General features: G+C 37.7%; 1 protein-coding gene across 1 annotated transcript; it reads right to left on the reverse strand.

Annotated features, from left to right (window-relative positions):
• Positions 1–325: 325 nt before the first annotated feature.
• On the reverse strand, positions 326–937 carry LOC142177290 (uncharacterized). Its single transcript, XM_075245764.1, has one exon. The coding sequence runs from the start codon at positions 935–937 to the stop codon at positions 326–328; it is 612 nt and encodes a 203-aa protein (XP_075101865.1).
• Positions 938–14,707: the final 13,770 nt, after the last annotated feature.

The following is a 14,707-nucleotide window of genomic DNA, read 5'->3' on the forward strand; positions in this document are numbered from 1 at the left end:
ATGTTTTTTGTATATTTATATGCCATCTTAATTATGTATATATATATATATATATATATATATATATATATATATATATATATATATATATATATATGCAAATTTCTTCATTTTGCGGGAAGCCTTGTCAAGATATGACCTGGCTAGATCGGCTTGTTCCTCCCAAAACTTGGCCATGTGATAAGCCCCCGGATTTTTCAATCCGACGTTGGCGGGCAATGATTGAGGAGTGTTGGGCTGTTGCCCAGTTGCAAGCTCAAAGAGACTCTTCCCGGTCGCCTCGCTGCGTTGCAAATTGTAAGAGAATTGAGTTATATCAAGTAGCTTAGCCCAGTCTCTTTGATTGGCGCTGACATAATGCCTTGGATGGTCGTATGTGGCCAGCCTCTAGCAACTCCTTGAGTTGCTTCCTCAATTCCTCCAATTCCGGGGGCGCCATGCGATAAGGCGACATGGCAGGTGGCTTTGCCCCTGGAACCAGCTCGATCTGATGATCAACTTCCTTTCGTGGTGGCAATTGTTTGGGAAGTTCTTCCGGCATCACGTCCTTATTATCATCAAGGACTTTCTCAATGCGGGGAGGCAATTCTACTGCCTCAAGGGAATGCTCAACGATTCCCGTCAAGGTTGCAAGAAATGTTGGTTCCCATTTCTTGAAACCTTTTACAAGTTGCATCGCTAACAGATGCATCCCATTTTGTGGTACCCGAACAAGGGGCACAATACACGAGCCTCCGGGATTGCTTATGTGAAGCTGGTTGATACGTGGCGCAATAAGTGCATTGATCTCGTACCAAAAGTCCAATCCTAGTATGATGTCAAAGACGTCCATAGGAGCAACGGTGAAGTCCGTCAATCCCTGCCAGCCTCCTAAAGCAATGTGTACGTTAGGAGCAAAGCCATGAACGGTAGTGGGAAGGGCATTGACAGTCTTCATTATCGTGCGCTGGATATAAAGACAAGTCCAAGCTCCCTAGCTCGTTCCTCTGTCACAAAATTATATGTCGCACCTGTATCCACCATGATGCACACGTCTTTGCCGTTCAACTTGGCATTGACAAATAAAGATTCACGGGGCCTCACACGAGGCAGTTGGGCAGCAACAACGGCAATGGTCATATGGTTTATCAAGGCCATATGATTGAACAAGCCTACGGCCTTGTTCTTCCCTTGTCCTGCACCATCAGCTGGTGCTCTTCGCTTATCAGGTTGCTTCTCAGTAGGTGCAGTAGTTTGTCCTTGCTGCTGGTGGGCTGCAACAATTGCTCCTAATTTGTTCAGTGTAGGGCAATTTTGAGCAGCATTAGAAGCGTCTCCGTAAAGATAACAAACATCTCGCTGAGCAGCCTTATGTGCGCCTCCTTTCCTCTTCTCATCATAATCCTTGCGGTAATTAGAAGAGTGGTTGCGGTTGCCTCTGTTATCATTGTTCCGACGGGGAACAAATTTGCCTTTGCCTCGGTGGGTGTCCGTCTTTGGAGCAGCAGCAACTTGGCTCTGATTGTTATTTCCCTTAGACGCTCCGGTCCGAAAATCTGACAATTATTCAGATACTACAATAGCCTCATCGACGTTGTTGATCAGTCGCCTTTGCAATTCTTGTTAGGCCCAATGCTGCAAGCCATCCAAGAAATGGAACAATAGATCCTCACTGGTCAAGTTGGGGATCTGAAGAGTGAGTTTTGTGAAATCCCTCACGTACTCACGGATGGAGGATGTTTGCCTAAGCTCCCTCAACTGTCAGCGATCCTCGTGCAAAACGTTTTGAGGATAAAACTGCCGTTTTAGCTCCTCTTTGAACAGCTTCCAAGTGTCAATGGAGCACGTTCCTTTCTCCATATCTGCCTTCTTTCTGCGCCACCAAAGTATGGCTGTTTATGATAAGTACATGGCTGTCGTTCGGATTTTGGCAGCATCGTTGGTAATGCTTACATGTTCGAAATAAGCATCCAGCTGCCACAAGAAGTTCTCCACGTCTTGAGCGCTTCTTTCACCCCGAAATTCTTTGGGTTTAGGAGCCTCAATACGTGTTTCTCGGACAATGATGGGACCTCACCTAGTGGTTCCTGTTGTCTCCTCTAGACGCAGTTTTAAAGTTTCAACTTCTGCCTATAAGGAAGACAAAGCCTCAGTGAGCTTGAGTTCAAGGTTGGTTAGCCCTTCGTCTTGCTCCTGAACGTTCCCTTTGACTTCTCCAAGTCCATCAAGGACAACTGACTCAAGAGAACATATATCGTTTTCTGCATGCTGGAATGCACCAGGTAGCTTTCCATGTTGGAATGCACCAGGATGCTGTAACAACCTTACCAGCCCTGCCAACCACCCCCTTTGTATAGCCATTTTCGTTTCTATAAATAGGCTTTATACTCATTCTTTGTAAGCATCAGATATTGCATAATACAACATAAAATTGGCACTTGCCTCCCAAATCCGAGTCTCTTTCTTTCATAGTTTTCTTGCTTGTTTCGTGTGATTTCCATTGCTTTAGCACGATTGTGATATTTATTGTCTAAGGGCTGAAGCTAAGTAGCAGTAAGGCTAACTTCGCTGCCCTCGTCGAACCCTTAGAAAAACGGTTCTGCGATAATTCGTGCACCGCCCCGCCATCGCACCTATTAATTTTCAGCAATTCCAACGACGACGTGGCTTGTCCGAGCTCAAATCTCGGACTGCCATCAGTAGGAAAACACATAGGGCCACACAGAAATGATTAGATGCCAACTGAAAGCACCTTTGGTAGAAAGTCAGTAGACCAAGAGACAAGCAACCATTAGTGGGAAGGCATCTTTGACCTTCTGGGCCATGGTTGACAGCAGAATCCACTAAGTCTGCCTTTCCAGCTTTCCATGTTGGAATGCACCAGGCAGCTTTCCATGCTGGAATGCACCAGGCTATTATAACAGCCTTACCAGTGCTGCCAACCACTCCCTTTGTATAGCCATTTTTGTTTCTATAAATAGGCTTTATACTCATTCTTTGTAAGCATCAGACACTGCATAATACAACAGAAAATTAGCACTTGCCTCCCAAATCTGAGTCTCTTTCTTTCATAGTTTTCTTGCTTGATTCGTGTGATTGCCATTGCTTTAACACAATTATGCTATTTATTGTCTAAGGGCTGAAGCTAAGTAGCAGTCAGGCTAACTTCGCTGCCCTCGTCGAACCCTTAGAAAAGCGGTTCCGCGATAATTTGTGCACCGCCCCGCCATCGCACCCTTTTAATTTTCAGTAATTCCAGCGATGATGTGGCTTGTCCGCGCTCAAATCTCGGACTGCCATCAGTGGGAAAACATATAGGGCCATATAGAAATGATGAGATGCCAACTGAAAACACCTTTGGCAGAAAGTCAGCAGACCAAGAGACAAGCAACCATTAGTGGGAAGGTATCTTTGACCTTCTGGGCCATGGTTGACAGCAGAATCCACTAAGTTTGCCTTTCCATCTTTCCATGCTGGAATGCACCAGGCATCTTTCCATGCTGGAATGCACCAGGCTGTTGTAACAGCCTTACCAGCCCTGCCAACCACCCCCTTTGTATAGCCATTTTCGTTTCTATAAATAGGTTTTATACTCATTCTTTGTTAGCATCAGACATTGCATAATACAACAGAAAATTGGCACTTGCCTCCTAAATCCGAGTCTCTTTCTTTCATAGTTTTCTTGCTTGTTTCGTGTGATTGCCATTGCTTTAGCACGATTGTTCTATTTATTGTCCAAGGGCTGAAGCTAAGTAGAAATCAGGCTAACTTCGCTGCCCTCGTCGAACCCTTAGAAAAGCGGTTATGCGACAATTCGTGCACCGCCCCGCCATCGCACCCTTTTAATTTTCAGCAATTTCAGCGATGACGTGGCTTGTCCGATCTCAAATCTCGGACTGCCGTCAGTGGGAAAACATATAGGGCCACACAAAAATAATGAGATGCCAACTGAAAACACCTTTGGCAGAAAGTCAGCAGACCAAGACACAAGCAACCATTAGTGGGAAGGCATCTTTGACCTTCTAGGCCATGGTTGACAACAGAATCCACTAAGTCTGCCTTTCCAGCTTTCCATGCTGGAATGCACCAGGCTGCTGTAACAGCCTTACCAGCCCTGCCAACCACCCCCTTTGTATAGCCATTTTCGTTTCTATAAATAGGCTTTATACTCATTCTTTGTTAGCATCAGACATTGCATAATACAACAGAAAATTGGCACTTGCCTCCTAAATCCGAGTCTCTTTTTTTCATAGTTTTCTTGCTTGTTTCGTGTGATTGCCATTGCTTTAGCACGATTGTGCTATTTATTGTCTAAGGGCTGAAGCTAAGTAGCACTGAGGCTAACTTCGCTGCCCTCGTCGAACCTTTAGAAAAACAGTTCCGCGACAATTCGTGCACCTCCCCGCCATCGCACCTATTAATTTTCAGCAATTCCAGCGATGACGTGGCTTGTCCGAGCTCAAATCTCAAACTGCCATCAATGGGAAAACACATAGGGCCACACAGAAATGATGAGATGCCAACTGAAAGCACCTTTGGCAGAAAATCAGCAGACCAAGAGACAAGCAACCATCAGTGGGAAGACATCTTTGACTTTCTAGGCCATGGTTGATAGCAGAATCCACTAAGTCTGCCTTTCCAGCTTTCCATGCTGGAATGCACCAGGCAGCTTTCCATGCTGGAATGCACCAGGCTACTGTAACAGCCTTGCCAACCCTGCCAACCACCCCCTTTGTATAGCCATTTTCGTTTCTATAAATAGACTTTATACTCAATCTTTGTAAGCATCAGATATTTCATAATACAACAAAAAATTGGCACTTGCCTCCCTAATCCGAGTCTCTTTCTTTCATAGTTTTCTTGCTTGTTTTGTGCGATTGCCATTGCTTTAGCACGATTGTCCTATTTATTGTCTAAGGTCTGAAGCTAAGTAGCAGTCAGGCTAACTTTGCTGCCCTCGTCGAATCCTTAGAAAAACGGTTCCGCGACAATTCGTGCACCGCCCCGCCATCGCACCTATTAATTTTCAGCAATTCCAGCGATGGCGTGGCTTGTCCGAGCTCAAATCTCGAACTGCCATCAGTGGGAAAACACATAGGGACACACAGAAATAATGAGATGCCAACTGAAAACACCTTTGGCAGAAAGTGAGTAGACCAAGAGACAAGCAACCATTAGTGGGAAGGCATCTTTGACCTTCTGGGCCATGGTTGACAGCAGAATCCACTAAGTCTACCTTTCGAGCTTTCCATGCTGGAATGCACCAGGCAGCTTTCCTTGCTGGAATGCACCAGGCTGCTGTAACAGCCTTACCAGCCCTGCCAACCATCCTTTTGTATAGCCATTTTCGTTTCTATATATAGGCTTTATACTCATTCTTTGTAAGCATCAGATATTGCATAATACAACAGAAAACTGGCACTTGCCTCCCAAATTCGAGTCTCTTTCTTTCATAGTTTTCTTGCTTGTTTCTTGTGTTTGCCATTACTTTAGCACGATTGTGCTATTTATTGTCTAATTGCTAAAGCTAAGTAGCAGTCAGGCTAACTTCGCTGCCCTCGTCCAACCTTTAGAAAAATGGTTCCACGACAATTCGTGCACCGCACCGCCATCGCACTTATTAATTTTCAGCAATTCCAGCGATGGCGTAGCTTGTCCGAGCTCAAATATTGGACTGCCATCAGTGGAAAAACACATAGGGCCACACAGAAATGATGAGATGCTAACTGAAAGCACCTTTGGAAGAAAGTCAGCAGACCAAGAGACAAGCAGCCATCAGTGGGAAGGCATCTTTGACCTTCTGGGCCATGGTTGACAGCAGAATCCACTAAGTCTGCCTTTCCAGCTTTCCATGCTGGAATGTACCAGGCAGCTTTCCATGCTGGAATGCACCAGGCTGCTGTAACAGCCTTGCCAGCCCTGCCAACCACCCCCTTTGTATAGCCATTTTCGTTTCCATAACCGGCTTTATACTCAATTCTTTGTAAGCATCAGATATTGCATAATACAACAGAAAATTGGCACTTGCCTCCAAAATCCGAGTCTCTTTCTTTCATAGTTTTCTTGCTTGTTTCATGTGATTGCCATTGCTTTAGCACGATTGTGCTATTTAGTGTCTAAGGTCTGAAGCTAAGCAGCAGTGAGGCTAACTTCGCTGCCCTCATCGAACCCTTAGAAAAACGGTTCTGCGACAATTCGCGCACCGCCCTGCCATCGCACCTATTAATTTTCAGCAATTCCAGCGATGACGTGGCTTGTCCGAGCTCAAATCTCGGACTGCCATCAGTGGAAAAACACATAGGGACACATGGAAATGATGAGATGCCAACTGAAAACACCTTTGGCAGAAAGTCAGCAGACCAAGAGACAAGCAACCATCAGCGGGAAGGCATCTTTGACCTTCTGGGCCATAGTTGACAGCAGAATCCACTAAGTTTGCCTTTCGAGCTTTCCATGCTGGAATGCACCGGGCAGCTTTCCTTGCTGGAATGTACCAGGCTGCTGTAACAGCCTTACCAGCCCTGCCAACCACCCCCTTTGTATAGCCATTTTCGTTTCTATAAATAGGCTTTATACTCATTCTTTGTAAGCATCAGAATTTGCATAATACAACAGAAAACTGGCACATGCCTCCCAAATTCGAGTCTCTTTCTTTCATAGTTTTCTTACTTGTTTCGTGTGATTGCCATTGCTTTAGCACGATTGTGCTATTTATTGTCTAATTGCTGAAGCTAAGTAGCAGTCAGGCTAACTTCGTTGGCCTTGTCCAACCTTTAGAAAAACGGTTCCACGACAATTCGTGCACCGCACCGCCATCGCACTTATTAATTTTCAGCAATTCCAGCGATGGCGTAGCTTGTCCGAGCTCAAATACTGGACTGCCATCAGTGGAAAAACACATAGGGCCACACAGAAATGATGAGATGCCAACTGAAAGCACCTTTGGAAGAAAGTCAGCAGACCAAGAGACAAGCAGCCATCAGTGGGAAGGCATCTTTGACCTTCTGGGCCATAGTTGACAGCAGAATCCACTAAGTCTGCCTTTCCAGCTTTCCATGCTGGAATGCACCAAGCAGCTTTTCATGCTGGAATGCACCAGGCTGCTGTAACAGCCTTGCCCGCCCTGCCAACCACCCCCTTTGTATAGCCATTTTCGTTTCTATAATAGGCTTTATACTCATTCTTTGTAAGCATCAGATATTGCATAATACAATAGAAAATTGGCACTTGCCTCCCAAATCCGAGTCTCTTTCTTTCATAGTTTTCTTGCTTGTTTCATGTGATTGCCATTGCTTTAGCACGATTGTGCTATTTATTGTCTAAGGGCTGAAGCTAAGTAGCAGTCAGGCTAACTTCGCTGCCCTCGTCGAACCCTTAGAAAAACAGTTCCACGACAATTCGCGCACCGCCCCGCCATCGCACCTATTAACTTTCAGCAATTCCAGCGATGACGTGGCTTGTCCGAGCTCAAATATCGGACTGCCATCAGTGGGAAAATACATAGGGCCACACAGAAATGATGAGATGCCAACTGAAAACACCTTTGGCAGAAAGTCAGCAGACCAAGAGACAAGCAACCATCATTGGGAAGGCATCTTTGACCTTCTGGGCCATGGTTGACAACAGAATCCACTAAGTCTGCCTTTCGAGCTTTCCATGCTGGAATGCACCAGGTAGCTTTCCTTGCTGGAATGCACCAAGCTGCTGTAACAGCCTTACCAGCCCTGCCAACCACCCCCTTTGTATAGCCATTTTCGTTTCTATAAATAGGCTTTATACTCATTCTTTGTAAGCATCAGATATTGCATAATACAACAGAAAATTGGCACTTGCCTCCCAAATCCGAGTCTCTTTCTTTCATAGTTTTCTTGCTTGTTTCGTGTGATTGCCATTGCTTTAGCACGATTGTGCTATTTATTGTCTAAGGGCTGAAGCTAAGTAGCAGTCAGGCTAACTTCGCTGCCCTCGTTGAACCCTTAGAAAAACGGTTCCGCGACAATTCATGCACCGCCCTGCCATCGCACCTATTAATTTTCAGCAATTCCAGCGATGGCGTGGCTTGTCCGAGCTCAAATCTCGGACTGCCATCAGTGGAAAAACACATAGGGCCACACAGAAATGATGAGATGCCAACTGAAAGCACCTTTGGCAGAAAGTCAGCAGACTAAGAGACAAGCAACCATTAGTGGGAAGGCATCTTTGACCTTCTGGGCCATGGTTGACAGCAGAATCCCTCAAAACACACACACACACACACACACATACACACACACACACACACACACACACACACACACACATATATATATATATATATATATACACACACACACACACACACACACACACACACACACACACACACACACACATATATATATATATATATATATATATATATATATATATATATATATATATATATATATCTTTATGTATATATTTTTGTATCTTTATATGCCATCTTAATTAAATTTAAGATATATTTTTTTTATGTATATTTTACATGTCTATGTGTCATCTTAATTGAAGATGTATTTTTATGTATATTTTTTTTTGTATATTTTATATATGTTAATTCAATGTATATTTTTTATATATACTTTTTGTATATATTAACGTATATTATTATCGAAGTAAGATCTTTATGTTAAGAAAAGAAGAAAGAAGGAAGAGAAAAATTTTAGAAAGATAATTAAAAAGAAAATGAATGGAACAAATTTAGAAAATATATTGGCTTGGCAGAAAACAATATTAAGAAGATGAAGAAAAAGAAGGAAATCTAATAGATAAAAAAAAGGCATGATTTTTGTACAAAGAATTATTGACTTTTCATTCAAATTACTTATGTTTAAGGATTAATAATTAATATTCCTATTTTAATGGAACTGTGTGCTACAAATATAAATATTTTCCTGTCACAACTGTAATATTGGATTTCATGTTAAGAATTTGTAATATTTTTTTTAAACAGTGACCGTTATGTAAATTTCCCTTTAAACAATGGGTACAAGTTAAAAAAAAAATTAAAAAGTGGGTACATGTTAAATAGGGGCGACCAAATAGAGCGCCCGTGCAATTGTTTTGTGGATATTGGCCATAACTATAAACTACAAGCATTAAGTATTTCCATCACTCTAAGCTTGGGCCTTGGCTACCTGATCCATTTACGTATGGCGCTGATGGAAATGTAGATATGACACCATATAGCCACTTTAAAGGGTTGTTATTTAGGAATTAGTCAGTGCGTCCTGAATTTTAGTTTTTCAGTTTAATTTTTCAAGACAAAAATGTCTTGAGTTATCATGAAGTTAAGATTTTTAGTTGAAAATTTCAAGACAAAATAAATATTGGTTAATTTCTAAATAGTATCCCTGAGAATGGTTATATGTGCACTTGCCCCGATGGTGATTCTAGTTGTTTTTCTTTTCTTTTCAACTCAATGCATAACATTTTAAACTTTAATGCAAAAAAAAAGGATTTAAAATATATTACGTGAAATATCACAAACCAATATGTTAACATGTGGAATAACTGACAATTACTTAGCTGCATTACTTTTTCACTGTCTCAAAGAGCCTGTTCGCAAATTTCAATCTACAATTAAGCCCTTCGAGATGTTAAGTCGTCTACCATGGAATATATTATTATTTTTTAATAGAAGAATTAACCCAAATAGTCATCTGTTCAAATGCTAAAACTAAAAATAGCATGTAGAGATATAATATATGTATAATTTTTATATTATATGTGTATAATTGTATATAATTAATATATAATTTATGTATATGACTAGAAAAATAAATAATGAATATGATCGCTATTTGCGTAAAGATCCCTTTTTAATATAGTGGAGTTCAGAATGTTGAGTGGATTTGGTTAGTGCTTTAAGTTGCAAAGTGTCCGATGACTCTCTCTAAATGAGGTAATGCTCGAAGATATTTTGTACTCAATTAATTTTCTGTTATAAATGGTAGGTAAATAACAAAAAACAATTATGCTTTGAGGCTATCTTTCAAGAGTTATTGCATGTATATTCTTTAGGGATTACAACCGATTCTCTATCAAGATAAAACAAAGCCTGAAAATATACGTGTAAATTGAATACGCTACGTCTGGGTTGTTTTCGTATTTATAGAGAGGAAAAAGAAACTTTTCCTGAAAAGTTGCCCCTCTTACTTAATAGTCACAACTTTTCAGTTAATTTAAAATTTAAATATTAACTTTAAATTTTAAATAAACAAAAAACAGTTCAAAAAATGAAATACGAAATATGATCTTTATTTAATAATCTGACCCGGTCCGTGCCCAAGTCCAAGTCGGTCCAAGTCCAAATCCAAGTCCAAGTCATTAGATATATCTATCTATCTATCTATATTATTATAAAAGTATGAATATAATGCTGGTTTACGAAAATAACATTATAGTATTAAGCAAAATAACTCAAAATGAAAGGACATAACCGAAAATCTAGATGTTAGCCTTGTAATCCTATTAGCTGTAGGACATACATGAATACTACACGTTAGCATAAACCTACTACATGAATACTACACGTTAGCCATGTAATTTTATTACTTTTAGGATATACTTCTTAAAAATTCCTATTACTAATTTAATTTGAAAACGAATTATATTGTCCCATTATTAATTTAATTTTAGAATACATTATATTGTCCAATTCTATTTAGAAAAAAGAAGAACCTATTTATTTATTTATTATAAAATCACGAATATAATATTGATAAGCCAAAATAACCCTAAAATATTAAACACAAGAACTCATAGAAAAATGATATAACTGTAATAACCTATTTTTTGGGACTATAATACCTTTTTTATTATTATAAGATTTTAAAATTAATAAACTTTTTTCTTTTAAATTCTTTCTTATTACAAATATGTAGAAAGGCTTAATAAAATCAATTTTATAAGAATCCTTCGCATTGGCAATACATTACCACTCTATTATATCCAATACCAAGAAGAAGAAAAAGCAATATTAAAAGGACTACATGAAGCGTTGAAATTGAGAAAAAAATATTCATGTGATAATGTACTTGTATATTATATTTGAACTGCTTTCCTACTCAACAACAACATACCCAATATAATCCCATATATTAGGGCCTGAGAGATTAATATAAACCTTACCCCTACCTTGTGAGGATGATTTCCTACTCAAATAATATATTTTTATTATCATTTTTTCGTGTAATATTGAAAAATATACCAATTATTTTTTAAAAAATAACTAAGAAAATATTTAAAAATATAAATGTATGAAAAAGAGAAAGAAAAATAGTTTGTAGGAGTCAATACCACTAATGATCTATAAACATAAAAATCTAAAAATAAAATGTTATATCGATCGTTTTAAGGTTTGTGATGTGATTTTTGTCAAGTACTATAAGTAGTTCTGAAATCGACAAAAGCAGAGACTGTAAAAGTTACCTTGCCAAAATTATACTTATGGCCTCAATTGGAAAAGATTCAACTGACAAGAAATATAAAAGTAAGAACAGATCCACCATTTAGTGACTTCTTGCTTCGTATTGGAAACGAAGAAGAGCATACAATAAAAGATGATTTGGTTCTTCCAGAACACTTGTTATCAACCGCGATGGTAATAGTAGTGCATTTAACAAGGGAAATATTTTCATCATTAGATTAAAATGCATTTTGTACAAATTACATGATAGAAATTAAAGAGCTATATATTTTAGCTAGCAAAAATGAATATATTGATCAGCTAAATAAAAGGTTGATTGTAAGTTTTATAGCAAAAAATAAAATATTTTTCAGCTTTTGACTTAGCATCAGATGATACTAATAATTACTATCAAGAAGATTACGTAAATACGTTAATACCAAATGGCCTTCCACCACACGAGTTTGTTGTCAAGTTCATTATTTGTTACGTATGTCAGTGTCACCATGTATATAATAGACTAAGTTAAAATTAATCGTTCATTGCATATAGGTTGATTTTGAAGAAAAACATGTTTGTCATGCTACTGGAAAATTTAGATCCGCCGAATAGCTTATGTGATAGCACACGGATAGTACATAAAAGTTTTTACAATAACGTCATACATGCAGAAATTATGATACGGGTCAATGTGCTTCTAAGTATGTATTTATCCCCGAATTCAACTTTCGTCTCCTGAAACTAAAAGATATCCTTTTAAACTTGTGTGAAATTTTTTCAGTATATTTATATTTTGCAATTATAATAAATAAATCACACAGACAACATTCTAAATATTGGACTATATTTATTGCAATATTTTTTTTACGAACAACTATATGTTGCACTTTCAAAAGGGATATCAATATCGACAACAAGAATTCTGATTATTGCAGAGCAACCAAAGTATTAGAAGGAAACATACCCAAAATACATCGTCTACAAAGAAGTGTTCGGTAAGATACCAACATATTAAATACTTTTAAACTATAATGCATAATCATCAAACTAATACGACTAAATTGATCATTTATGCAAATTCTGATGATGTCCTTTCATTTTGAATTCACTTGTTTGTTATGCTAATGTAGTAATATTTTTCGGTATTTAGATGATTGTTGTATTATTATACATAAAAAAAATTTCATTAATTAATTTTTGTTATTCCTTAATATAAATAAATGTTTGAAATATCACATGCCATTATTAATGTGCAACGCACGTTCATAAATATTAATATTTAATTATACATATATATAAGTGCACATATCCTTCTAATGTGTCAATTATTTATTTTATTGGACCTAATGGACTTACCTTTATAAAGCCAACAAAATGGCTTGTGGCCATGGATGTGACTCAACGTATGTACAAACTATTCTAACAATCCCCCACTAGCTTGTAGTATGTCTCGTAATATCATGCATATCAAAATGTATCTTATATAGATTTAAACTTTCCGTTAGTATAAATACCTTAAAATTTGACGAAGTTATTGGTATCCTAAGATTTGAATTACAATTTTATTTATCAAACCGAAAGTATCACACACATATGCTTTAGTACGTTTATGGCCATGTGTTAATTTAAATTCATGAATATTTACAAGATCAAATCCTTAAATCTTTTTTGAAGCGGCACCACCTCAATAGTCATATAGGTGAAAATATATTCTATATCCCTGTTACTGTAGACATTTGCTAATTCTATTAAGAATTAATTCACCCTCTTTCTTTTAATAATATGCACTTGGAAGTTTGTCATTTGCCCCATGTTATTACAAGCATTTAACAACTCCTAATTTTCTCACATAACAGTAAGCAGTACACATGAATCTAGGCTCTAAACAAGAAGATTCGTGCTTAAATAACACAACCAATTTTTAATTACCCATTGAACTTAGATTGTTAGAGTGTATACTAAATCAAAGTTGGTTCCCGTTAATTTTGTTTTAGAGTTTTAGCCACATTCCTTCACTAGTTTGTTGTACTGCATCTCTATTAATGCCTTTATAAGTGGATCTGCCAAATTCTTATTTGATCTCACATATACTATAGTTATAGTTCCCTTTGTAACTATTTCTCTTATATAAGTAAACGTTAAGCTTATATATCTTGATTTCACATTATACATTTTATTGTGAGCTATGCACATAGTAGTCTCACTATCATAAAATGTTGAAATGGCTGGCATTGTTTTATATCCAGGAAAATATTTCTTACTCATTCCGATTCTTTTCCAGTAGTTGCTAATGCGATAAATTCAGATTCCATCGTAGAATTAGAAATGTAAGTTTATTTCTTGGATGGCCAACTAATGGCGCTACTCCCAAAGTGAATATCCAACCTAAAGTATCCTTATAATTATGTATATTTGTAACCCAACTCGCATCAGAATATTCTTCTAATACGGTAGAAAAATCGTAATAACAATTGCCCATTATTTTATTTTTTTTAAATATCCAAGTAATCTAATTATAGCTTTCCAATGAGTATTACTTGGATTGCTTGTAAACCTTGAAAGTTTATAAATGACAAATGCTATATCAGGCCTAATGCAGTACATCACATACATCAAACTGTCAATTGCTCTGGCATAATCTAATTGAGCCATTGTTCTTTTAGTATTTTCAGTAAGCTTGATGCTTGAATTTTATGGAGTTTTAGACTCCTCTATGCCTAGATTGTTGAACTTGTTAAGTATCTTATCAGCGTAATGAGGTTGTGATAAATCACTCTCTTATCATTTCCTTGAACCTTGATATCTAAGATAGCAGCAACTTTATTTATATCTTTTATTTTAAAGATCGAAGTTAGAAACTTTTTAGTTTCAGAAATTCCAAGTATGTTCGTATCAAAAATCAATATGTCGTTAACATAAAGACAAATAACAACTCCATAATCTTTTATAAACTTAGAATAAATACATTTGTCTGTCTGATTTTGTACTAATTCGTTTGATAATATTATTCTATCAAACTTTTCATGTTACTGTTTTGGTGCTTGTTCAAGCCATACAGAGACTTTATAAGCTTACAAACTTTATGTTCATTTCAAGGAAGAACAAACCCTTCAGGTTGTTTCATATAAATTTGTTCACTTAAATTTCTATTTAAAAAGGCAGTTTTAATATCCATTTGATATACATATAGATCATATATAGATGCCAATGACAAAAGTACTCTAATAGATGTTATCTTGCAACCAGAGCATATGTATCAAAGTAGTCAATGCCTTCCTTTTGCGTGAAACCTTTTGC

The sequence above is a fragment of the Nicotiana tabacum genome, chromosome 23 (genome assembly GCF_000715075.1).
Source record: "Nicotiana tabacum cultivar K326 chromosome 23, ASM71507v2, whole genome shotgun sequence".
Lineage (NCBI taxonomy): Eukaryota > Viridiplantae > Streptophyta > Magnoliopsida > Solanales > Solanaceae > Nicotiana > Nicotiana tabacum.